The sequence below is a fragment of the Echiichthys vipera genome, assembly GCF_963691815.1.
Source record: "Echiichthys vipera genome assembly, chromosome: 5".
In the NCBI taxonomy this organism is placed as follows: domain Eukaryota; kingdom Metazoa; phylum Chordata; class Actinopteri; order Perciformes; family Trachinidae; genus Echiichthys; species Echiichthys vipera.
In genome coordinates, this window is record NC_139830.1 from 13743986 (window position 1) to 13769571 (window position 25586).

At 39.4% G+C, this 25586-nt stretch overlaps 1 protein-coding gene across 2 annotated transcripts; it reads left to right on the top strand.

The window, feature by feature from the left end:
* Positions 1 to 9766: 9766 nt before the first annotated feature.
* On the top strand, positions 9767 to 24391 carry p2ry6 (pyrimidinergic receptor P2Y6). 2 transcript variants are annotated; one of them, XR_014593219.1, is made up of 5 exons: positions 9767 to 9813; positions 9975 to 10066; positions 20530 to 20960; positions 21046 to 23808; positions 23938 to 24391. XR_014593219.1 is itself a non-coding variant. In XM_083914562.1 (4 exons), the coding sequence occupies exons 3-4, from the start codon at positions 20539 to 20541 to the stop codon at positions 21716 to 21718; spliced, it is 1095 nt and encodes a 364-aa protein (XP_083770688.1). In that variant the 5' UTR covers positions 9767 to 9813; positions 9975 to 10066; positions 20530 to 20538; the 3' UTR covers positions 21719 to 24391. The 2 variants fall into 2 exon arrangements, 1 of the variants encoding a protein (XP_083770688.1); XM_083914562.1 differs by having other exon boundaries at positions 21046 to 24391.
* Positions 24392 to 25586: the final 1195 nt, after the last annotated feature.

Here is a 25586-nt window from a genome sequence, read left to right on the forward strand (position 1 = left end):
ATGCTAATTGTTGTAATCTCAAAATATGGATTACAGGCTCTGTATGCAGCCTCCATTCAATAATTATTACAGTGACTGCTGAGAAGTAGAACAAATTTGCTTATTGAATAACTTTGTGAGGAAATATTGCACAATATAAGACAAAAAAAAAAACTTGACTATAATTTAATGCTAAGTAACAGGTACCTAGGCTTTGTAGTGCAGGAGGGTGGAAAAAGCAATTTATATTGTAATTTAAAAATAAAACAATAAGGTCGAGTGTTTGAGGTATTCTTAGTCCAGATGTTTGTACACTAGTAGGTTAATTCTCAAGAAAATATTACATAATGCCGCTGTCGGGTGAAAACCGTCGATCTTTGAGCCTTATTTTTAAAACGACCGTTGTATTTTAGAAGATATCAAGTGGATGTTACCAGGTCATAAAGTGCTCCCAACATTTAAGGATCTTGCACATTTCAATTCAAGCCAGTAAGACAGGAAAGTGGGTTTTCTCGCGACAGCGGTATATGTTACTCGTGATTAGGATTTATTTAACCAACCACTACTTCTGTCAGTATTTCACAATTTTTAAAAAAAATAAAGGTTTTTTTTCTTCTTCTTTCCCTTTGGTCAATTGAGCATAATGGGTATGCATAATATTCAGGTGTATTTCACTATAGCATTGGATCTCTAAGTTAAAATAACAAATGCAGTATATTTATACAGCAAGTGGTACAGTAATGTATTTCTAGCTAAGCATGGTTGCATCAGTGTGGCAGCTACTGTTTGTGCTTTTAATATTTGTTTTTTTCTTTACCTCTACTGCATCTCTACATATCTGTCATTGAGGAGGGGTGAGAAGTTAAGACAAGGTCTGTCAACAAACTTTGGGAAATTCTCATCACCAAATCCCATGTTTTACTTGTTGCCTGATTATTATTTTTTTACAGACCTTAAGGAATCAAAGGACTCATGCCAGAACTGAAATGGACAGCATTTACATTTTTTTCCGGGTTGACTGAAATCTCCGCTGTCCGTTTCGGTTCTGTGGGTGCAAAGATGCATTGAATGATGAAAGCCCTCAGCCTCCACGCCCTTTGCTCTGTGCCATATTTCACCAAACATTTAAGTAAATATTAGTTTATTCTCCTAAGTAACTGGTGAATTCTGAGTCCTTGTTATGTCTAGCTTCCTGTGAATCTGTGTTTTTCCTATTGCTGTCCTATTCCTCACATTGTTGTTGATGCATATTGCCTGTGTCACTCTTCTCTTTCTTACTGTATCCTCTGTGTTAATCCTATTTTCACTTCAGAGGCCATTTTGCATCCCTCTAACTATTCAAACATTCAGGTTTTTTTTTTTAACACATTCAAGGATGCAGAATTATGTTGGACAACATGCTCTGCTCCCTCTCATGTCCACTTTTGCCCCTTTTTTGTTTTCTTTCAACCCTCTGCTCTGTCATGTTTTTGTTCTTTGTGCTTTCTGTCTGACCTTTGCAACCCCCACCACCCCGTGTGTCTTGAGTAGCGGTCATAATGAACTATACGATAGTCATTAAATTGGTGTCACTTATGCATTGTATTTTTTTTGCATTTCTGAAATCTCCACTGAGCCTTTTTAAACACTAGATGTCGCCAGTGACAAAGTCTGGAAGGGGCATCGCCGTGGTTCAATGCTTTGAGCCAAACATGATTGATTAATGGTTAATTGGTGTCATTTACTTTCAAGAATCAAAATTGGATGTCACATTCTGAGCACTGAGCTATTTTTTACAATGGAGGGGTTTTTTCCAAAATTTTCCCAGACATTTCCAGAAATGCGATTTTTTTAGATGCAATGTTAAGTTTTTATATGAGTTGAGAGAGAGTTTTTCTTTTCTTGGGCTGTGGACCAATGCTCTTTAAAAACTGAAATTCAAGTTTTAATGTGGAGACTCAGTAGAGAGGCAGAACCACAGAGCATTTGGGGTAGTTGAAGTTAAAGACTCCCACAGAGCAGATTCCTTTTTTCAGGGAAGTGAAACTGCTTCATTTCAATCCATTCCTCGCCTCTCGTTTATTTCAATTTGCACTTAAGTGAAAATGGACAGTTGGACACTTTGCTGTGTTCAGGGGGGGGAGGGGATGCAAAGTTGTCTTAATGAGTCTTTTATCATCCTTTTTTTCCTTCATCATTCTGTCCTCAGTAATATTTCCAAACGTTGAAAGGTGGCAACTTTTAATGAGGATTAGTTCTTTTTAGTTCACTAAATTCTGTGCTTTTTCACTTTGAAAGTGAAAATGCGACCAGAACCATTCATAACACCTCTCCTCTCCTCCCATCGTCCCTCTCCCCTCTTGTCTTTTTTGCCTTGCGGTTGCTAAGTCTTAGTTTTTCACGAGTATACATTAAAACGCCACTATCGCAGTGAATAGTAGGCTCTTAAATGTCTTTGATGTTCTGCTGCAGCTTTTTAATTTCAATTTGTCAGATATCTCTCGGTTTTTTTTTTTTTGTTTGTTTGTTTTAATTTGACACTAAATGTGATGCAAAAAGTGGAAATTCCTTGTCTTCCAAAAAAAAAAGCATACTTGCATCCATCCCCAGCTCCCCAACCCCCCCGGATCGAGTATTAGGAACAACCCCATCTTTGGAAGTTTTAGTTTGGTACCCAGTTTGCACATGCTATGGTATATCTGTTACCGTATGGTTGTGTTTGAAACTGAAGCCCAACGTCTGTTCAGCGTTGAGAGAAGTGAACTGTATGTTAGCTATTTGGTCCAGAGTGAAGGACCAGCGTCAGGCTTGTGATATGAAGTGTAAATCTGTTTTTTAATTTTTGTTTTTTTATGTTTTTATTTTTTTGTTGTTGAGGGTTTTTTTTTTCAAAAGATCAGTTAGTGATCTAGTACTATAACTAAGCCAAGTTTGTAATTGTATATTTACTGTAAAATGTAGAACATTGAATAACTATTAAAATTTTCCTATAAAAGGAAGATTGTTTTGTGTGACCTTTTTATTCAGAATGTATTGCCACTTTGTTTTTTTTAAATAACACGTCTTAACAGTTACCATCTGGAATTCCTCACATTATCCTGAGGAAAAAGAATAGATATTTAGCAGAAGTTCGGGTATGAAAAAACATTTTCCTAAGGTGATCCTATTTTTGTAATATGAAATGTGTAGGACAACAGTGCGTTCCTTAAAAGTGAGAAGAATAGATACAGTAACATAAGTTAAGACCTCACCTTAACACACAATTGCGACTCTACTATAGGGGTGTGGCTCTTCGTAGGTCTGCAAACCTCTGCATGAGTCACACGACTTATCAAAGGGAAATTTGAAACCTAAACCTGGATTCACATGTTCCTCTAAAAATGTACAGCCCACTTTTAAATTGTGAATTTTAGTATCTGTCTTTATCTGTAGGCCTTAATCTCCCTAGGCTAATTGGCATTTGTAGTGATGTCATGCCTAAGCATGGCCGAGGCTCATCACAATACTCACTTAATGGTCCAAAAAAACCATCTATAGTAAATTGTATTTCCTGTTTTTAGAGTGTGTTTACCCTTTAATAACACATCAGTGTTGCACTCTGCCTCTCTTGTTCGTCTTGTTTCAAGATTGGGTTGACGTAAGGACAACGACGACTGTCTGTGTTCAGAAAGAAGAACCAGAAAACCATTATTTCCTTTGTGGCTGAAAAAGACTGACGGCGAAGAACACTCGCGCTTTCACTTCCCCCTACATCCATCAGCAGACATCTGACCGGGGTTGTGCAATATGCCACTTGTACAGATGAACGCACCACTAAACAAACACTGACACACACCTCTTTTATGCACAATGCCCCACCAAATACACACACACACACGTAGTCTCTTATCATTGACGGTAGCCGATCGCTGGTTATGATGCAAGTTAAAAGACTAAAAGCATATTTTGTCATTAAATAGATTAGAACATTTGTGGATGTTTGCATTATTTTCCACTCTTAACTCACATTCTTTCAGTCACCCATCTTTTTTTCAGCTCTAATCGTTGCAACAATAAGATCAGTCAAAACTTTCTTTGTATGGCACTTTAAATGCTGAACATTAACCACTGTTGCCACAATTGACAAATATGGTATAAAGTCCTAAAATGGTACAATAACTATTTGTAGCAGCAACCTCCTGAGTTTATTTAATTGAGAAACTGTAATATTTCTTCTGTCCCGTCGTAAAAGGAAAGCTGTCATTTCTTTTAAAGTCTCACCTCAAAGTCAAAGGCTTTCCAGATAAAAGCGCATTCGTGTGTAAGTGTATTAAAAGGGCCTTATGTAAATGAAACACAGAGAAGTTAATGTCAGAGTGTTAATGATAACGACAACAGTGGCCATAGATGTTCTTTATCGAGTAATTAATGACTTAATTTATCCGCTGGGATCCTGCAGGCCAGCTCATACAGCACCACATGGCCTCACAGCATCAGATTTAACTACTACTTCTGCGTTTGCATCTTTGTTTCTGCAATTTGTTTTTTGACTTGTTAATGTCGCGCTTTTGTTTGAACTCAGGTTAAGAATTAAATGATGGCGTTCTTTTCTGTTTACCATTGATGTTTGTTCATTTTGCCACGAATACTGCAAGTGTTAATCCAAATATTTGTGTAGAAACATTCATTGTGTTTTTATGACAAAAGCCCATCAAGAGCCTGCTCTGACCCAGTGGTGGCTGCCTGATGGACAGGGGCGGAAGTGATAGAAAGGGGGCCCCAGCTGCATGTGGCGCACATAAGGTTTTCTTGCATGTAGGGCAGCCCATATGGCACCGCATCATGTTTTCTCGACTGCTACGACACCCTGGAACACACTTTATGGCACTTGAGTGCATTTCATGACATTGGTCTACCATAGGACACTTTATCATGTTTTATCTAGCATGGGGGCATCCAAGAGGCAATTTTGCTGCATTTTCTTCGAACACGAGGTCACCAAGTGACTCACAGTAATTGTTTTTGTTGTACATAAATTATTCAGGATTATTATGCTGTTTTCCCATCATACAGCCTTTTCTACACAGTAATGCCACCTGCTCAGTTGTTTGCCTCCTATATCTGATAATAGAAAGGAAGGACTACCAAATCCTTACACCTGATATCTTTTGTTTTTCTTTTTATGCCTTTTTTTTATTTTCTTAGTTCAACTGAATATTGACAGGAAATGGGAGAGAGATGGGACTACATTCAGCAAGGACGGCGGGTCCTGTGTGCCACCGCGGCACGGGTTAGGAACTGAAAGGTTCTGACACTATCTTCAACTCCTTTTTGTGTCTTTCACTTCCAGGTTTACCATTTAATATATTGTGGTTTAATTTTTTTTCAAAACTAGACTGAGTGCTGTACAGTGTAGATGTGTTTAAGCTGTCAGTGCAGGAATATTCAGCTGACATGAAAATACACACAGCTCCTTCAGGCAAATCCTAACATCCTTTAAGAGAAAACTCTTAGACAGCACTGGGTATACTGTGCATAATGACACACAATTAGTGCTGACATGAGACAGTTGTTTCAGAGATTTAAAGTTGAAGAGAAAGTGACGGACAACCCGGAAAAACCAGAATAGGTTGTAAAAACATTCCATCTCTGAATGTATGTTCAGGATTGTTGAACCGTGTGAAAACAGCCAGTCTCACACTAGAAAGTTCTTCAAATGACGACTTGAGCTTTCATGTTGTTCACAAACTTTAAGGTTATCTGAATATTGACCAGGGAAAGTCTTTTTGTGGGAAACCACACACAAATTGTCTTTGGTTCAGCTCTGGGCTGTTGGACGGTGAAACTGTCACTCATCAAGACCGGTCTAACGGGGAGCAGTGCAAAATAAAATATTAGTTCATGGAGCCATCCAATCAAAACAGTGTGAGGTGACTTAGGCATGGAAAATGCAGAGATGCATCAACAGAATTCAGGTTGAGTTTGCAACATAGTTGTGCAACTTGCATTCCTAAAATGCACCACAAAACTTCAGGTTTATTTTTTTCCAGCACACTGAAAAGGTTTTGCTCAAAAAGGATTGTGTCCAGATATTCAGCCTTTCGAAGTGTGACTTGTGCACTCTACCACTGCTGCCCCTTCATGATGGTGTGTGAAAGAAGGGTGGAGCCCTGAAATGACTGTTTGGATCAGAGAGGTTCTTACTCCACATCCATGATTATTACGAAATTAAGCTTTGTGCAACTTGTTTCTGAGGGGAAATTCGCTCTACTTCCCTGTCTGCACATGTCTCTGTTTCAACAGGACAAATGAGCTCGGGAGGTTTGCAGGGTGCTTGTTTAGAAAGTCAGTCCTCTGAAAGCTAAGGGTGACTTGCCCTCATTTTCTCTATCAGTGGCCGCAAAACAGAGAGAAATCAGATAGATTTGTCCCCCCTATAGCATTTAACTGTCCTTATATGCTTTACAGTATGTTTGCTACAGTTGGTCTTATTCTATAGCCATTTATTCAGCTTATAACAGCTTAACACATGTGAAGGACTTTTGTGCAAAATCACTTTAGGGTATTTTTACAGGCTGATGTTATTTTTTTTAATTTTGCAAAACAACCCCTTTTTGCTGTTGTGTCAGTGTGTGTGGTGTAGGGTAATGACCAAGTGTTTACTGATTGCATATAATCAGTCATTTTGTTTGTATCTGTTTCCCAGCAGTGGCTGATTCCTGTGAACACAGTTCCCTTGAATTCAGACTCATAAACACATTCTAAAGAGCACACACACTCTAAACTTGGACATGTTTATGGATTTGTTAATCAAGCACTTAATTTAATCCCTTTGGAAGTTGTGTTTTCTGTCACTTAACCTTTCTGTTAAGGAAGGCCTAAACCACAGGTTTAGGGCTCATACTCTTAATTCTCCAGGCTTTGGATTTGACAGCTACAGGGAGTGAAGTGTGTTCAAATCAATCCTTCACACACAATAAGTTATAAATAAAATGGGAGTGACTCAAGAACAACATAAGCAGACAGTTCTGCTCCTCCCGTTAGTGACATTTAATATTAAGACGTTTGTAAATAATTAACAATTAGACAATGAAGGGCATGACGTTGGCATGCAACAACGCCTGCACAAATACATTTTAACGTGACAAACTGAGAAAGTAGATAGGAAGGAGTGCATGTGGTTGTGACTCGTTGGCCAAAACACTGAAGACAAAAGCAAGACTATAGGCTACATGATATACAACAATGTTAAAAAACACAGATGTGGAATAACAGCGTTTTCTTTCAGACCTCTTAATCAGCATCCAAAACACAACCTTCAGAAATGCACTGGTTGGCCTGCTGTTCTTAATACAAGTACTCAAAATTGAAATATCTAAAACATGCCACACATAGGCTTTCCAGTTATATTTATATTTTTATAACAGTCATCAAGCGTCCTGCGAATCTGAAGGGACAAAAGGTACGTGAGGCAGCAGCCACAACCGTTTCCATTCACACCTGTAGACCTGTTGTTCAACACAACCTCTTTAAGGATGTCAGTCACTGACCTGATCAAGTGCTTTGTGATTCTAGCCTACAGAAGCCGATCAAAGTTGTGCTGTGTGGCTTCCCAAATGCGTGTCTCTGTTGTGGCTACGTCTTATCAGATATTCCAATGGGAACAGGATACTGAGCAGGAAACATTGTTCCCAAATGAGATAACAAGAGTATAATAAAAGGCTCATAAAATCTCCATGAGATGAGACACAGTGACGCATGCATGCAAACCAGCTATTTCAGTGATGTTGTTAGCATGTTCATGTACCAAAAGTTGCCAGTGTTTAATATGAATGAGCAGCAAACTGATGTGACACCATGGCAGGTGGTGTCGGTAAGTGGACTTTAAGGGGAGACACTACAGGTGAATAGGGTAAAAGTTTTAACTTATATATATATATATATATATATATATATATATATATATATATATATATATATATATAAGGTATATACATATATATATATATATTATATATATACAGTATATCACCATTAAACTTCCCCAGTTGATTAGTTACATTAAGACAATAATAGTTTTGTATTACATGTTTCCTGAAATGTTATGTTAAAATGTATGCAGTCTGTAAGCGCTACTGAAGTGGACATTTCTGGCTCAGAGTATGAGAAAAACTCATTTTGACAAAGCATTCTTTAAAGATAGCCAATGTATTGAAAAATGACATACAAAAAAAATAGTAGCTATCACCATGGAAGTTTCCCAGGAGTTTTATGAAAATGTATATTTGGATTTGATCTAATGATAACTTTTGGTGAATTTTGGAATAAATCTACAGACGCAAATAGACAAAGTACTGTAAAGTGAAATAAACATCTAAATGTGTATTGTGGATGTTTTACTTTCCTCTTGCCTGAAATGGAAGCAAAATTTCAAAATTTACCAGTGCATGTTTTTGCCTCCTTAAAGGAGATATAGCCTTTTATGAAAAACTCACTCATTCAGTGCTTGTGTATGTCTGGGTATCTCGAGTGCAACTCACAAACTGTGAAATAAGACAACCCAGTCCCAGATCAGAAAACATGGGATTCAACAATAGCCACCTGACAAAAGGAAAAAAACACACAAAGGGTTACACTTTAATTGTTTGTTATAAATTGTTTATTTAACCTAAGATTTTTACAGTGAGTTAACTGGCATGATGTAGAATTGGTGCAGTAGCCTAGTAAGCCTACTATTCCATACACCTTGTTTATGTATGGTGATTTAACCTTTTGACAGGAAATATTTTATTTTTCAAATTTCTTTATTGAACTTTTGCAGACAGGCAAAGAAGTGCAACAGTTGCATACTGCTTTAAAGTGAAAAAGAAAAAGAAAAACCCCCAACATGAATCCCACTATCCCTCCCAACAACCCATGTCAGACTAGTCACAGTCAATAACTAGGTAATTAACTAACATATAACATAAGTAAATAAAGTAATTAAAGGAAAAAAAAAAGAGTATTAGGAAGCATCCTCAGCATCATCAGGAGTAACAGGAAGACTATTACTAATAAAAGCCAGCAGTGGGTCCCACGTTTTGTGGAATGCTGTCAAAGATCCCTTCTGTAAGAACCTCAACTTCTCAAACCTTAGACATTGGAAAATTCCACGTATCCAACTACCATGAGTTGGTGAAGAGACATGTTTCCATTTAAGGAGAATGATACGTCTGGCGAGCAGGGTGGTAAAGGCCACGACCCTCTGTGTAGTGATGGGCAGATTTTTAGACGGATGAAGCCCAAAAAGAGCAGTCAGGGGATTTGGTTCCAAATCTTTGTTAAGAGCCTGTTTGAGAGTTTGAAATATATCGTACCAAAATTCAACAAGCTTCGGGCACGGCCAGAACATGTGTGCGTGGTCGGCTGAGGACTGCTTACAGCGGTTACAAGCATCACTGTGACTAGGGTATATCTTAGCCAGTTTAGCGATGGTAAAATGGGCTCTATGCAGCACCTTCCACTGTAAAAGGCCGTGCCTGGCACAAATGGAGACCGGGTCAACCACTTTTAACTCGTCCCTCAGTAATGTCTACCCCCAAATCCTGAGAGGAACTATTTGTTCATTTCTAAAAATACACCTGCCAGCAAACCAATCATAAAGACAAGTAGATCTCGTGATTAAAGCATACTTTAAAACAAAAATGTAGTCAAAGCGGGTTAAAAAGCACTGCATTAAAGCTCACACACATTCTCTTATATTTTGAATGTCCCCTTTGCCCTGGTTATGTGGTCGACTCATTGCGCGTGCGTGGCTCCTGTGTAGCGCGCGCCAACAGCCGCAGTAGCAGCAGTGTGTGAAGTGTGCGCGCAGCAACCGGAGCCGCTTCACAGCAGGTAGGTCCGGAGATAGAGAAACGGCGAGTTTGAACCACACTCTAACTCGGTGTTTATGCCATAACTGCAGCTTCAAGTGTGTTTAAAGTGACTTATTTACACTTGTTGTTCACATCGTGTCTCCCCCCTCCACGCGGAACGGGTCTTTGTTGTTGTTGTAGAGGAGAGGAAGGAGCAGGACGACGGTTGTACCATCGCTATGTCGCCAACTTGTTGATGCTGCCACTCACTTTCTGTGTTGTTGTCTGTCAGGGTAAGTTGTTCACAGTTTCACTGCCTCTTTTCTCACTGAATGAATGAAAAATGTTATTTGAATCAAACAAATGAAGACATGATATTCCCATTGGGGCACAGGTGGTGTTTCGTTGTCTAAATTGAACCTTTTGTATACCAATCTTATCGCACCAGCACTGCATGTCATTTTAGCTCCAGTGGTATCATTGTGCTAACGTTAGATATTCTAAATACACCTTTATAGTTTTGTTGTGACATCTGAACCTCCTCTACATATCCCTATGTGTGATTTACTACAGTGAGGAAATGTTATTTACAGTGGTGGAAAGTAACTAAGTAGATTCACTCAAGTACTGTGTTTCAGTACAATTTCCATGTATTTGTACTGTACTTGAGTAATTCCATTTTATGCTACTTTACACTTCTATTCCACTACATCTCAGAGAAAATATTGTACTTTTTACGCCACTACATTAATGTTTTGTTAACTTCAGTTATGTCACAGATTCACATTATTAATGCAAAAATATTATCAACAAATACAATAGGATACACTGTTATATGTTAAGCTAGACAGCAGTCTATAAAGTAATGGTGATATTTACATTAATATCTCAATAATTATAATCTGACAATATATTATTCTGAAACAGGCAAGTACTTTTACTTTTTGTACTTTAAGTACATTCTGATGCTAATACTTTTGGACTTTTACTTAAGTTAAGTAAGTAAGAGTTCGGAGTACTTCTTCCACCACTGGTTATTTATACAGACACTGAACAGAATTACCCAGATATATAAAACATATGATGTGCCTGGTACTAAAATAAGTCCCTGAAATTCCTGAACCTACCAAGCTGGTAAATGTCTTACTGTTATGGTGGTGGAGGGAAATGTGTGTGTCTTCTACTGTAAGTGTACCTTCGATAAGAGCTTGCCTTCTGTAAGACATCGGTTTCATTGCATCCCTGCCCTGTTTTCTACCCAGTGTTTAATCCACACAAAACTCAGCGAACGTCTTATCTCTAAATCTGGGAAACTGTGATAGAAAGCTGCACAGCGGTCTGCCTTTTCTGTGCACATACCAGATGAGCCTATGTGAAGCCTGCAGAAAATATAGCGCGACATTTTTCAGAACCATCACAATAAAAATGAAGCCGCTGTGTATGTTTTCTTTTTCAGCTTGAGAAAACATGTTACTTGGTGACATCACAGACTTTGACTGAGAGTTAATTATTCTTTTGTTTTCAGAAGTTAGTTCATATTATGAAATGTTGCATTGACCTGTTTGTTAGCCATTTTATCTTCCATTGAATTTGGCCATTATATACATATTTTACAATAAAATTAAAATTAGGAGTATTAAGAACTATGTTCGGGCCAAACATCATGATCTTTCTATCATTGGTTTGTTCCTGTTTATGGATTATGTTAGCGATCTCATAACCTTGATGAATGGCTTTTTTTTGCAAAATAGCAACTCCAATATGATTGAAATGTTATGACGACTGCCAGCGCGTCCACAGAACAACCTTCTGTCTTAATATCTGTATCAACCATCTGAGAATATCCAGTAGGGTGTTTCACAACACTGGGCGCAGACTGATCCTGATTCAACAGGAGATTAAGTTTATACTTCACTGAGACAAATACATAGCTGCCAGCCAAAAACTCCCGCTTCCTCATACACAAGATTTTCTCCATTTCTTTAATGTGGTCTGTACAACGCAAATGTGAATGCTGAAAAGCCATGCCAGTTTTTCCGAGGCAAAGGTGACATCTTCAGATGTCGAGGGTTGTTCAACCAGCAGTCTAAAACCTCTAAATATGCAGTTTATCGTAACATAAGACAAAGAAAAAAAAAGCAAATCCTCATAACCCTTTTTTTGTTGCATTATTGCTTGAAAATTGAATAGTTTTCAATTAAGTTTCAGTGCAACATGCATATAGGTGCTTTACTTTTGTGGTGAAATACATCATCATCATTTCTGCTGCAGTTGGCACCAATGGAAAAATAGTGTAGATGTGAGATTTTTGCTTATATTACACACCTTTATATATCACACTGCAGCAATTCCTGCGACAGGAATTGTACCTAACTCCAGTGAAAACACGTTTTCACATCACAGACGGAACAATCAGGAATCATTGGGCAGTCATGCGTAAAGACCTGGCACACTTGCCGTGGGATTTTGGTACGGTGACTGTGTTTTTAGTGAAGATTCCTTTCCACCAAGTAATGGTCAGGTTCCTGTAGTTGTTGCCTCTGTCTGACTGGGAACAGACTAATGTTACACTGATTTAGAGACAAACAGATGGAGACAGCGAGGTAATAGAGGGGTTTGGAGAGAGAAGCACAGCCAAAATGGGGACAAAGTTAAGTGCACAGTATTATCTCCCTGGGTAAATAATCGAAAGCTCAGAGGCAGCCATCCCAAACATGCCAGCCAAATGTCTCCTTAAAATTAGTAATTGAATGCGAATGTCCTTCCCAAGATTGTCAGAGATGCATCGGGGGATCAGTCAGTAAAAGCTATTTCTTTTCTTTATCTTTATGCTTTACTGACTCTTCTTTTACCAGAGCTGCATTCACATCCCTTCTGCACCACAAACCCATGACAACAGCCACCGCAGAGCACAGGCTAAGTGCTACTTGCCTCTTTGTTAAACGTTTGATAGGTGTTTACAGCAACCTGCAGCAGCTTATGTTTGGAAAAAACATGGAAAAACAATGCTTGGGCAGCAGCAAAAGTTGAGAATATTTGTTTTCGACCTTGAGATATTTGTGTATTATCAACCGGCCCTTATTGTCCTAATGTGAAGTGACATGTCCAGTAAGCCTGTTTGTGTGGCTGTTGTGTCTGTGTTCATGCTTGGTTGTGTGTGTTGTGTGTATATGAATATAACATATTTCAACTTGCTGCTGCATACCTTAATTACCAGTGCTGTTTTTCAAACATCCCTTTTTTTGTTCAGCGATTTAAGACGTGTCTGGTGTTGTGATCACTGATCATGGCAACAGAAACTGAACTGTCAGATATTTGTTGACGGGAGTATGGAATAGTTAGCTACAATGTTCAGATTGTTGGCTTATGGGTTTAAGACGCTGGCCTAGTGAACGCAGTGGCCCTTGTCTAAGTTTACTCACATTTCAGGCCAACTTTGTACTGTTAAAGAAAGCACCTTCAACAGTTCACTTGCAACTTCTGCAGCTTCTTTGATCTCATCTGTTCTTTTTACCATTATTCTTATTCATGAAAGTAGGTAGGTTGCTAGCTGCCCGCTGAGCTCTAATTGGTCAATGGCTTCTCTAACCAAAGAAAACTGCTGTCTATTGTGCAAGCCCAGACTGAACTTCTGAACAAATATGCAATGTGGATGGTGATTCAGAAGTCTGGAACCAGGCTAACAAAATCCCCCAAAATGCTTTGAAAAAAGCCTGCCCTCTCCATGTTAGCGGATGGGACCTGGGCCAAACTGAAAAAACAAAGTACACATCAAATACATTTTTTCTCAAAGATGGTTTTAGGTAGTCCTATCATGCTGAAGTATTTTCAAGTGTTTTTCTGTTATGTTTGGTTTCTGTTATTTATTCGATGGGATAAAAACGGGGACACATCATGATTGCCATATTGAATATCTACACCTTACACATGACTGCAGCTTTGATTGACTCGCGCTTAGCCAGGCAGGTATATGGGCGGGACGTCTAAACTGTCGAATCACTACTGTGCAGACTCTGGTTGCAAATTCACATGTCGGCACCAGTATTTAGGATATTTTCCATCTTTATATATAGTTTATAGAAGAAACCTAGAAGGTTGCAGTGTCCGATGCCCTACTGTCCTGTCGCTGCATTCACTTCCCCTGTGTGGCAACCGCTTGACAAGCGTCACACAGAGACCAGCCTGAACTGCTGTCTCAGTCTTCTGTTGTCGGCTGTCTCACGTCTGATGAAATCCTCAGTCCAAATCCTTACAGCAACGGGCATCAACACGTCTTTGTCTACAAGTTCCGACAAATTATTTCCAGCAGGGTGCTGTGTATTGTCACCTGCAGCCTTGTGTGTATGTGATCCATATATGTTTTGAATACACTCCTGTCCATCTGTACTTTTTCAGTGGACTCGGTTTTTGGTTTAGTTCCTGCCAGAAGGGGATTTTCTATAAGATTAATGCACAAAACCTTCTGTTTATCCGTGTAAATAATATCCATATTTGTACTTAAAACTCCTGCGGTTCTGTAGAAATCAAACAATCGGTGGAAACACGTAATTTTTCAGAAAAGTCCAAGAAAGGGGAGGATTAGTTCAACCGTTTGTTTCTGCTTGCTTGGTATGTGTGAGACCGTGCTCTGAGGAGGTTTTGGAAGATGTTTATTTGGATTGTTGACTGATTGCAGGGTCTCCTGCACCAAGCAGTTTTTTAATTCCTCTTCTGTGTGCTTTGAACACAAGCTATCCTCATCACACATCTGTGGTGCAGCTGATTGGTTTAAAATGTCTTCTGTGTAATGGCCACATTGCCTGTGCTCAGGATTGATGGGCTGAATTAGTAAAGTGTTTTTTCCCCTAATTAAGACAAAGAGTTTGTGTGTGTGTGTGTGTGTGTGTGTGTGTGTGTGTGTGTGTGTGTGTGTGTGTGTGTGTGTGTGTGTGTGTGTGTGTGTGTGTGTGTGTGTGTGTGTGTGTGTGTGTGTGTGTGTGTGTGTGTGTGTGTGTGTGTGTGTGTGTGTGTGTGTGTGTGTGTGTGTGTGTGTGTGTGTGTGTGTGTGTGTCCACTGCAGCTGCATCTGTCTTGGTTTGCCAAATGAAATAATGTTTGTTATTTATCTCTTGACTGCCAGTGTGTCTGCAGTCTGTAACACTGTGTGACACTGATTTTTGTTTCCTTCCTTGTCATTTTGTGTATCATGTTTCAAATTCAGTAAAGGCAAAGCATGTGTGTGTACACACATGTGGTGGCCTGTGCGTCTTGGTTAATGAGTGTGTGCTGTATTTCATCAGAGAGTGAGGAGCAGCGGGTATGAATCTTTAATTAGAATGGCCTGGGACAGTGTGGAGATCAGCAATAGGAAAGTAATTAGAAGTGAATTGTTCCCTGCTCGCTCTCTCCTCAGCCCAATATCTCACTCCTTTATTCATTTGCATCTCGTGCTCCATCTTTATTACAGAGACAGAGTGTCTGTGTGTACAGCATAATGTAGTCTTTATGTGCCTTTATCCGCCAGCCACCTGCCTCATTAGGTTAGATTATTTTGAGGGCAACATTTCTGAGGCCAGCCAGACAGTCACAGAGTGTTGTATGTGTATGGTAGGGCTACTGATTTGAACAGATTGCCTGCCTGTCTTCACTTAGTCATATTTCCATGTGTTTATTAAAAAAGTAGTGGCAAAATAACTTTTGAAAAGACAAGTTCAAATGATCACAGTGTGCTTTTTACAGGGATCTGTACCAAACAGAGATGTTTTCCTAAGTCTGTAGAATATGATACATATAGGCCAGGACATCTCTGCAGCATGACAATATTTAACTTAAAACAGTGTTTTAATAAATGTTGCACAAATTGTAGTATGCTATATTGTGATTTTGATAGCGTTTTCAGCTTCTCAAGTGTGAGTATTTGATAGTTTTCTCTGTCACATCTGTTAATTGGTTATCATTTTTGGCTATTGTCTGAACAAAGCCATTTAAAAATGTCTACCCACTGAATGGAAGTCCAATATCTACTCTCTGTTTTGGTGTCCACCAACTCCTCAGGGAAATATCCGTCACATTAGCTCATGAATGCCTACTACACTCACTTGCTCGGCACAAACTGTCTGTCTGTTGTTTAGCAATGGATTAATCAAAGCTTATTGTTGACATACTCTCAGTTGACTCATATTCTTTGTTCAAAGGTCCCGTACCAAACCCACATATTGAATAATCATTAAGGAAAAGAACTTAATATGTGGTGTTAGATTTACAACCTTGTTAGGGTTATGTGGAGTTGTTGATCTATATTTGTCCTGAGTTACAGTCACCTCCTTGCAATCGTGGTTTATAAATAATCTTACGTCACCAGCTCTCACCTTTTGGCAAGCCTGAAGGCAGAGAGTATGCAGCAATGCGTCTCTCTTCCCAAAGCATGTGTGAAAGGGACAGAGAGAAACCGAGTGCAGAGTGAGTGGGTTGGGCAGGACTGTGGGTGTGTATTGTATTGATCGATGCCCGTATTCTCCAATTATCTTTTTTCAACTGGACATATGCAGTTCATTGCTTTTAAGGGTAAGACAAATTCTACAGATTACCACATGTATCAGTGAATGCAGCGGGAAAGAGCATTGTAGCCTATGGCCATGTTACTGAATGAAGGGCTATATTTGTTGCCAGGCAGTGTAGGTAATCTTTAATCAGCTCATTGTAACATATTTGAGCATTTACAGCACTTTTCTTTCGCAGACAAGTGTAAATAGTTGCTTACTACTGGAGCTCCACTTTATCCAAGAAGCAGTTTGACTCTCAACTTACAGTATATTGATATATGAAATGTATTTATTCCAAACTGAATTAAAACTATAGTATTATTATTAGCACAACATGGTGTAATTTCGCCCTTAAGGTGGTGCAAATGTAACAGCTTTCAAAGGTCTTGGTATAGAGTATGTCGCTGTGAGATGTAAGATGTATGGACATGTTTCAGGAAGCCTGCCAAAATACTACAACTAAATGGGCAGTTTAAGCTGCACTGCATCACAGAGCAAAAGTAGATGACTCCTTCACACCCATAATGACATAGTCTAAGGAAGGTTGGTGAGCAATGTTTTAATTAGTGTTTGCTATTTTGTGTCGCGATAAAGTAAACATATGGCTTGAAATGACTGCATTACACACACGCGTAAACATGTGTCATTGCGTGTCTTTGTTTCATTTTCCATTTCACAATCTTTGCCTTAAGGAGTTATTCTGTGTGTTTCCTGCTGTACTTTATTGGGTTTATCTATTATATTGTTATTAAACTAAGATCTGATGAGGAAATGGATACGGCCTGGAGAGTAGCTGTGAGCAAACACTTCACCCAGAAGCCTTCAGTTACACAAACAGGCGCGAACAAACACACACACACACACACACACACACACACACACACACACACACACACACACACACACACACACACACACACACACACACACACACACACACGCACACACGCACACACACACTAGCAGAGAGTGCAGATACGACCACTTAGAGGCCTATGATTAATGTTTGCTCTCTAGAGAGATTGAAAATTGGAAACATGACCATATCAGACACACACAAACACTTGCACACCTTGTATTTCAGGAGCTCTGACATCATCAAAGCCACACAAAAATAACAACACATTAATGTTATTGAAAGTGGATGGTGAATCCAGGGTGTATATCTGTTTTCGTCCAGTGCACATTTCCATTTAAATCCATTAGAGATTAGCCATAAAAGCCAGTGATTAACCATGACTCATCAACTGAACTAACTTATATCCATTTACATCTTGCACATGTTACTTTCAAAACATGTTTTGAACAGATAAGATATCTAGGAGATATCAGATTGTCTCTCCTCTCAGTTCATTAACATTTCATGACCAATATCCTCCTCCAGTAATATGCATATAGATAAGTATCTGCACCACAGTGGCAGTCGTAATAAGGTGTAGATATTCAATATGGGAATCAGAGCTGCCCTGGTGTCTCGGGCTTGTGCATTCCAGAATGTGTGCGTCCTTTGTGTAGTACTACACTTTACAGTGTAGTTAAAGTGTAGTACTACACAAAGGAAACCTGCCAGTGACCTGTTTAGTTCTTCAGTAAAATAAATAACACGTTTGGTTTCATATTGCATCTCGCTCACTTCATCAGCATATGCATGGCGGCATTATAAATACCAACAACCACAAAGTGGCACAGCCTCACAAACAGGAGGCACCGTCACCTTTGCTGCACGTGAAAAGTTACATTACGGATTGCAGCTTTTACGGTGCAATGTTTAGTTCCTGGCCATATGCTCCAAAAAATAGGGGGCAGCTCTACTTCTGGGTCCTATCATGTTGGAATGAGGGCAGACTGGACAATACAGTCACTCAGTTCCGCCCCTCAAGGTTCAAGTGATATTACAAGACAGGGCTGGCTGGGGCTAGCTGGTTAGCATGCTAATTTTTTTCTGTAGATATCTCTGCAACACAATACATAGATATCTTTGACATAACATCAAAAGTGTTTCCTCTTCACCTTCTGTTGATAATGTTAGCTCCTTATATAAAATGTTTTAAACAAAAAAAATCTGTCCATATCTCACACGTTTTATCAATTAATGTCAAGGTCAGACAAAAAAGCGTTTATTACATTTCATTTCTTTAGGCATGTTAACACTAAAGGCAGGTCTAAAATCAAAAGCTGACCATAGGAGTCAACTTCAGTCAAAGCAAGAGCCGCTCTACCCTTACCATCATAAAATATTGTGTGTGTGATTTATGGAGTTAAGCAGACTTCATTTCTAAAGTGCAGTGTTTTTAGAAAGCTTACTGATTTGAGTGACTGTCACGACGTCTGGTCTTTAAGATCGCCAAGAAAGTTGGTCTCAAGGACTTTGTTGAGACAGGCTTGTCGACAAATCAAAAATTCTGAATTACACTCTAAATGAGTCACCACCAAATAAAGCTGACTGCAGTGCACTTTCCAAAACCTTTGTCACCCCTCTTTGCCTGCTCATTGGTTCAGTTTAGTGTAATGTTTAACGGTGTCCTGGCACTCTGCTCCCTCCTCCTCTCCTTTAATTACTTTACCAGGAATTATGAAAAATGTGCGTCACTGTTACCTACAACAAGCAGTTCATGCCCCCACACAGATGAGTTAACTTCAACACAGTTTTTTTTAACACCCAAAGACATTTTAAGCAGTTTAACAAGACAAGACAACACTGAACATGCGCATTCTTACACATACGCACACATAGGCTTTAATTGTGAAATGCCGTGAGTCACGGTCTGATGAGGCAGTAGAGGAATCGGCTTAAGCCAATCACTTACTCTCCGCATGCGGTCACAAAGGAAATAGATATGATGGATGTTGGAGGTAGGAGTAGAGATATTAATATTGTTCATTAATCTCTGCACCCTGCTCCAGACAGTGTGCGTTGTGAGTGGGAGACCAGACAGTCTGCAGTGGTTTTCATTTCAAAACTTGCAGCTGTGCAGCTTCAATTTGTTATAAAGTGATAGAAGGATTAAAATATCCTAATCTAATGGGCTGGCTGGCTGGCTGGCTGGCTGGCTGGCTGGCTGGCTGGCTGGCTGGCTGGGCCATTATTTATTTTGCGTCGGGTTAGGGTCTTGCTTGATTGCTACTCTCTTGGACTCACATTCTGTTGCAATATTGCGTATTTCTCGCTTTTGCTTTCAGAAACATATTTTAGTGCATTATTTAGTTGTAAAATGAAAAAGCTTGTGGCCAAAACAAGCCAAAACCATGCCCTGTCCTCCAATGGTTGAAAATACTTTCTCATACCAACAGAATCTTGATTGATATTTGATCAGTGTTGCCTAGTTTCACAGTTTGATCAAAGTTCAGAGCAGTCTTTGACACTGTGTCAGAGACTTCTGCTCTGATTGGTTGTCAGTCAGGGGCTGTGGATCTAGCAGAAGTTTAGGAGCAGATAGAGAGAGGTAGCGAGACATGACTTTTTCACATAACATCTGCACAGTGAGATGTGCTGTGGGGATATAGTGACAGTTTCAGCAAATATGTAACAGAAAGTTACAGAAATCTCAGCTTTAAAAGAACCCTTCTTCACTGCTTACATATGAAGCAGTCATGAGCAGCTCAATCAAAAGTGGTCTTCTCTTATTTTAATGACTTTAAGAGGCCTAAGGAAATAAGAACATTCAGTAAATCCCAAGTTCAGTTATCCTTTCACCTTGTGACCCCTCAGTTTTATCATGGAACCCCTAAAGCTATCTACTATAATAACACCATATAATGCAATCAGTTTGCATTACTAGACTTGCTACAGCAATAAACTACCTGCATAGTAATGCAGCAATAAATGAACCCTATTTTTTACATTTACTACTTTAACTACATTTCATTACTACTGCCTGTGTACTTCCATTTCAGTTAAATAATGATTGTAGGAAAATGAATATGAATGCAGATTGTGTAGTAGTTGGTTGTAAAGTGTTAATAGGCCTCAATGTGACGACCTTCCTGTGATGTTGAGGATGTTGATGGACTAAATCAAACAAATACTGATCTATTGTGCCCTCTGGTGGAGACTTTCTTTCTCTGTGTCTAATAACACTTTAATACACAGTCATCACATGGGCAATGAAGAACTCAACATTCATTTTCAATGCATGCACATGCATGTGCCAAACATTGTAACATTCATATAAATAGTTGACAATATTGACATTATGAAAGTAATAGACTCATGTTTCTCCTTGTCTCTCCTCCAGGATGTGAAGATGCCATACTCTGTCAGCTCCTTCCCGACCGAAACTCTCAGTTCGAAAACTTTCCCTTTGGGCATCTTCTCTACCAGCGTGTGGCCTACGGAGCCATATGACGGAGTCATCGACAGCGTGAGCAACATCAGCGGGTCTGGCGCCTTGCGCTGCACGTATAAGGAAGACTTTAAACGTATTTTACTCCCTGCTGTGTACACTTTTGTCTTTTTGCTTGGACTTCCTCTCAATGCTGCTGTAATACTGAAGATATGGAGGACTCGGCCCAATCTGTCCAAAAACAACATCTATATGCTCAACTTGGCCATAGCCGACTTCCTGTATGTGATGTCACTTCCCTTGCTCATTTACAACTATGGCAGTCATGACTACTGGCCCTTTGGGGAGTTTGCCTGCAAACTGGTCAGATTTCAGTTCTACAGGTGAGATTCTTTCACGCACCACCATGCAGAAGAATGAAGTTTTAATAAGATTTGACTTAACAATATTGTCTCTTTCCTGTTTTAGCAATCTGCATGGCAGCATCCTCTTCCTCACCTGCATCAGTGTGCAGCGCTATGTGGGCATTTGCCATCCTCTGGCAATGTGGCAAAAGCAAGGTGGTCGCAGGCTGGCGTGGTGTATCTGTGGAGGGGTATGGCTGGTGGTCGCTGTCCTGTGCGCACCAACTTTTCACTTTGCCGCGACGGGAATCCAGCGGAACCGCACAGTGTGTTATGATTTAAGTACGCCAAAAAAATCCTTAGACTACTATCCTTACGGTATGGCTCTGACCTGCCTTGGCTTCTTGTTGCCTTTCATGGGTGTGATGGTGTGCTACTGTCGGATGGCCCAAATCCTCTGCCGCCCAGTGTCCTACCAGGGTGTCTCCATGGCGACTGGGGAGAAACGGGACAAGGCTGTGAGGATGATAATCGTGGTGGCAGCTGTTTTCTGCATAAGCTTCCTGCCATTTCACCTCACCAAGACCATGTACCTGGTGGTGCGTACACTGCCTGATGCACCATGCGAGACAAGAAACTTGTTCTCAATCATCTATAAATGCACCAGGCCGTTTGCCAGCATGAACAGCTTTCTGGACCCTATTCTGTTTTACTTTACCCAGCCACGCTACCGCGCAAGCACCAAAAGGTTTATGCTCAAAGTCACCACCCTCAGGGACAAGGGCACCAGTGTCTGAGCCAATAGTACATCACTAACTACAACAGTATTTCTTAAAGTTGTGTTGCTACACCAGTGGTGGATCCTAGGAGGCTGCAAGGTGGTAAATGTATTGTTTACTGAGTTTCCTTGTTCTAGTGCAAGTCCTTTATGTACACAACTCACTGTAACAAAGAACCGTACCTTCCTTAGAGGGTCTAACAAAGATTTAGAGGTATTATTGGCATATCAAGAAGACTAATGAAATAAACAACAAAGGTTGTTATCTTATAATATGAAATGTAAATATAGACTGAGTAAACTATGTATACGGATTACCAGAGCTCATATGAAAATCCATATTCTCTTCATTGCATTAACCATCACATTGGATTTCTTTTGGAAAATCAGGAATTTGGGGCACTTCTCATTGAGATTCCATCCGGTCTTTATTTCACTATTATACTGTGACTGAGGAGTGCTATTCATACCATCAGCAGACCAGGGCATTCACATTCTGCTTTGTCCCTGTTATCTGTGAAATGTTTACTCTCAGTCTCCACTGTGTGCTGGGTAGTAAAGGAGGAACTTGTATCTATTTTTGTTTGTAAATATTTTTTTCACACTGTGAACTGCAGTATAAAATATGTATGATATAATGCTAACGCTCTAAAATGATCAAATAACAAGGAATTTAGCAGGCCTCTGCAGGTGAAGGAGGACTTTGAGATATGTACTGTATGATGTGGAGGTGTAAATAGAAATGGTGAAAGAAAGAAGGAAAGATCAACATATATTTTGAGGATAAAATCCACTATGGCACAAAGCCATGTAAAATGCTCAGAGCGATGTTTATTAATGCATGTGAGAACTGCATGAAGCACTTGTATGTAGAAATGTGAAGATTTCTATCGTTTTTTCCCTTTTAAGTGTAAGACTTGTTGCATGTTTTCACCACTGGATGGTGTGTGCGTCCCACAGCTGTCAAACTACTAGACTGAAATGCCGTCTCTGTTCTTTCTGTAAATGTTACGGTCATTATCATGTTCTCCAGTAAGGATAGGATCTTAGCTACTAAAATCAGAAATAAACCAATGCCAACACAACTTAAATATCCAGCTCATACCACATACCACACTAAAGTAGGCCATCAATCTATAGATTCTCTCCATGTGATCTTAAAATTCTCCAGTGAACAAAGGAAATGCATTTAAAAGAATGTGCCAACGATAATGCATTTAAGTCGTTATCAGATCCTTAGAGGGAAGGGAAAATGCAGTTTAAGGGCTTTAGGGCAGGGTCTAAATTAAGACTCAATCCTGTGGTTTTCCACTTCCTGTTAGTGTGTGTGCCCTTCCCATGAAATTATGATTTCTGTTCCAATAAATCACCTCTACTGTTTGAGGTTAGGTGTTCTCGAAATGAAAGAATAAAGAATAAATAGTTGGGAATAGAAACATGTATGAAAAGGGCCTCTGTACTCTTAAATAGGTACTCTAGAAGAGTACCTGCAAATTGTTTAGTATAGTTTTGATAGTGGTAACTGTATACAATACAGTCTAAATAGAGACAGTCTGTATAATTAAACTTTCTGAGGTTATGATTTGGTAATCTGTAATGTTATTCATTAAATTAATATGCAGATCTCATTTAACTGTGTATGCATAGTTTTATGCTGAATGTGTTAATTTAGTAATTTAGTGTTAATTCAATCCTCAACTCACACCAATCTCTTCCAGTCCATGATCAGGACCTCATGTGGCCCTGTCTGATTTGACAAGTTGCTCTAAAAGTTCAACTAAATTTACTAAAGCTATCATTAATCCAGATTTTTAAGTACATTTAATTTACCAACAACCCTTAAGTTGCTCTGAAGTCACTGCAACAGAAAACCTTTCAGGCAACTTTACTCCTTAAACTCTTAAGTTTAATCATGCAACTATACTGTAGTTTGAGTTTTGCACCCATGAACAAAAAAATGTGTATATTGGTGTAATGTGAACACGTAATATTCATGCATTTTAAATGCATGTGGTATTTTGAACCCAATATTTGGTCATGTGCTTGAAAATGTTTGGAATGCCTTAATGTGAGTGTGTGTTGTGTGTGTGTGTGTGTGTGTGTGTGTGTGTGTGTGTGTGTGTGTGTGTGTGTGTGTGTGTGTGTGTGTGTGTGTGTGTGTGTGTGTGTGTGTGTGTGTGTGTGTGTGTGTGCGTGCGCGCGCGCGTGTGCGTGCGTGCGTGCGTGCGTGCGGTACAGTACAGTACAGTGTGCATATCAAGTGCTGTAGTAAAATACTGAATATTGAGCTCCTGGCTCCATCAAAAACTGAATGCACAGGTCTTGTTGTTTATGTGTCTGTTGAATATTTGCAATATCTGTTGTTTTTTTTTAAATGTGCATGTGTGTGTTCAGTTTAGAGGGATTCAGATGTCGATGCACTGTGCCAACATATTTCTGTCAGTATTATTTAGAAGAAATCTTATTTTTGTAAAATACTTTACCACAGAGTAGTGCCAAGAATAGAATTTTATTTTTGTTACATAGATATAATTGTTTATGAAAAAGTACCATTTTTTTTAATATGTAAGTTGTTTTTCTTTTCTAACCATGCAGCCCATTTGAGTTGCTTGTGTAAATGTTTTTGATGTTGTCATAGAATGTAACTGAAAACTGCCATTAAAAAAAAAACAATCTTACAGTCTATCATGAATGCGTTCTACTACTTAATTCATCTTTTTCACCACGCAACATGAACTTTTACACTCAGATGTAAACCTTTATTGTATCAGATACAAAGTTGATTAAAGAGGTAAATATTGCTCTTTTCCCTACTCACATTTTCCTGGACTGCAGCTTGAAACTGAAACTGCAACTTCCAACTTGCAGGCTCACACAATTTCACCTGGCGACGTGACTGTGATGTGTCGACAGATTTCCTTGGAGTTTATTGGGAAAAAAACACATATCCCAAAACTTGAATCTGACCTTCCAAACTGAATAAACAGTCAACAATCGGTGAATATGAAGTGGGAATACTTTGATGAAGTTCTATTTGGTTAATTAGGTTAAACTTCGTAGGGAGTTTTGCAAAAGTCTGTGATCTACCATCAGTGACCTGACATTTAGCAGGTCAGACTGTGGAGGGCGCTGCAGTCAGCAGCTGCACCTCTCTAAGGCAATGTAACACAGAATTCCTCCCTGGAACAAAAGGACCTGTTACCCAGACAGCCACATGGGGAAGCACCACAGAGGGGTTATTGTGCATGAGTGAAACCTCTTTTCTTTGTTTTTTCTCCACCCCCTGATTGCTGACACTCTAATTCACCAACACCACCAAAACACACTTGGTTACTGAGCTATTGGTTGAATGCAGTTACCAACATAGTGTTAAACTAAAGCGTAGGCCTACCATTATCTGGCTTCCTCTGTGAACCTTAACTGAAGAAATGAATACTGACTTGGAAATGAATGGTGTGTTTACACTGTAGTGATATGCTCATAGAGATATTTACAAAAAAAAGCTGCAGTTGCTCTAAAATGTGTAGTTTTCAGTCCATAACTGCTGCTGTCTTTTTCGCAAGGGAAAGGGCTATAATTACATCTAGTTTGTCCACAGTATCTGCCTTCTCCTATCAAAAACGAAAAAAAAAAGCTTTTCCTCTCAATCCCCGAGGGGCTATGACAGCCTCTATACCCCTAGTCCCGCCCACCCCCTCTGCCCTATCTCAGGCATTAACATGCAAAAAACAACATAAGTCACGGAAAAGCAAATCGTGCCAAAACAAAGAACCCACAAACAGTTTGGGGAATTAACAGTGGTTGATGCATCGAGCCCGTGCAGGCGTGCTCACCTGGCGACGGGCTAAAGTTTTAATAGTAAGGGATTAACAATGGAAATGTTGTGT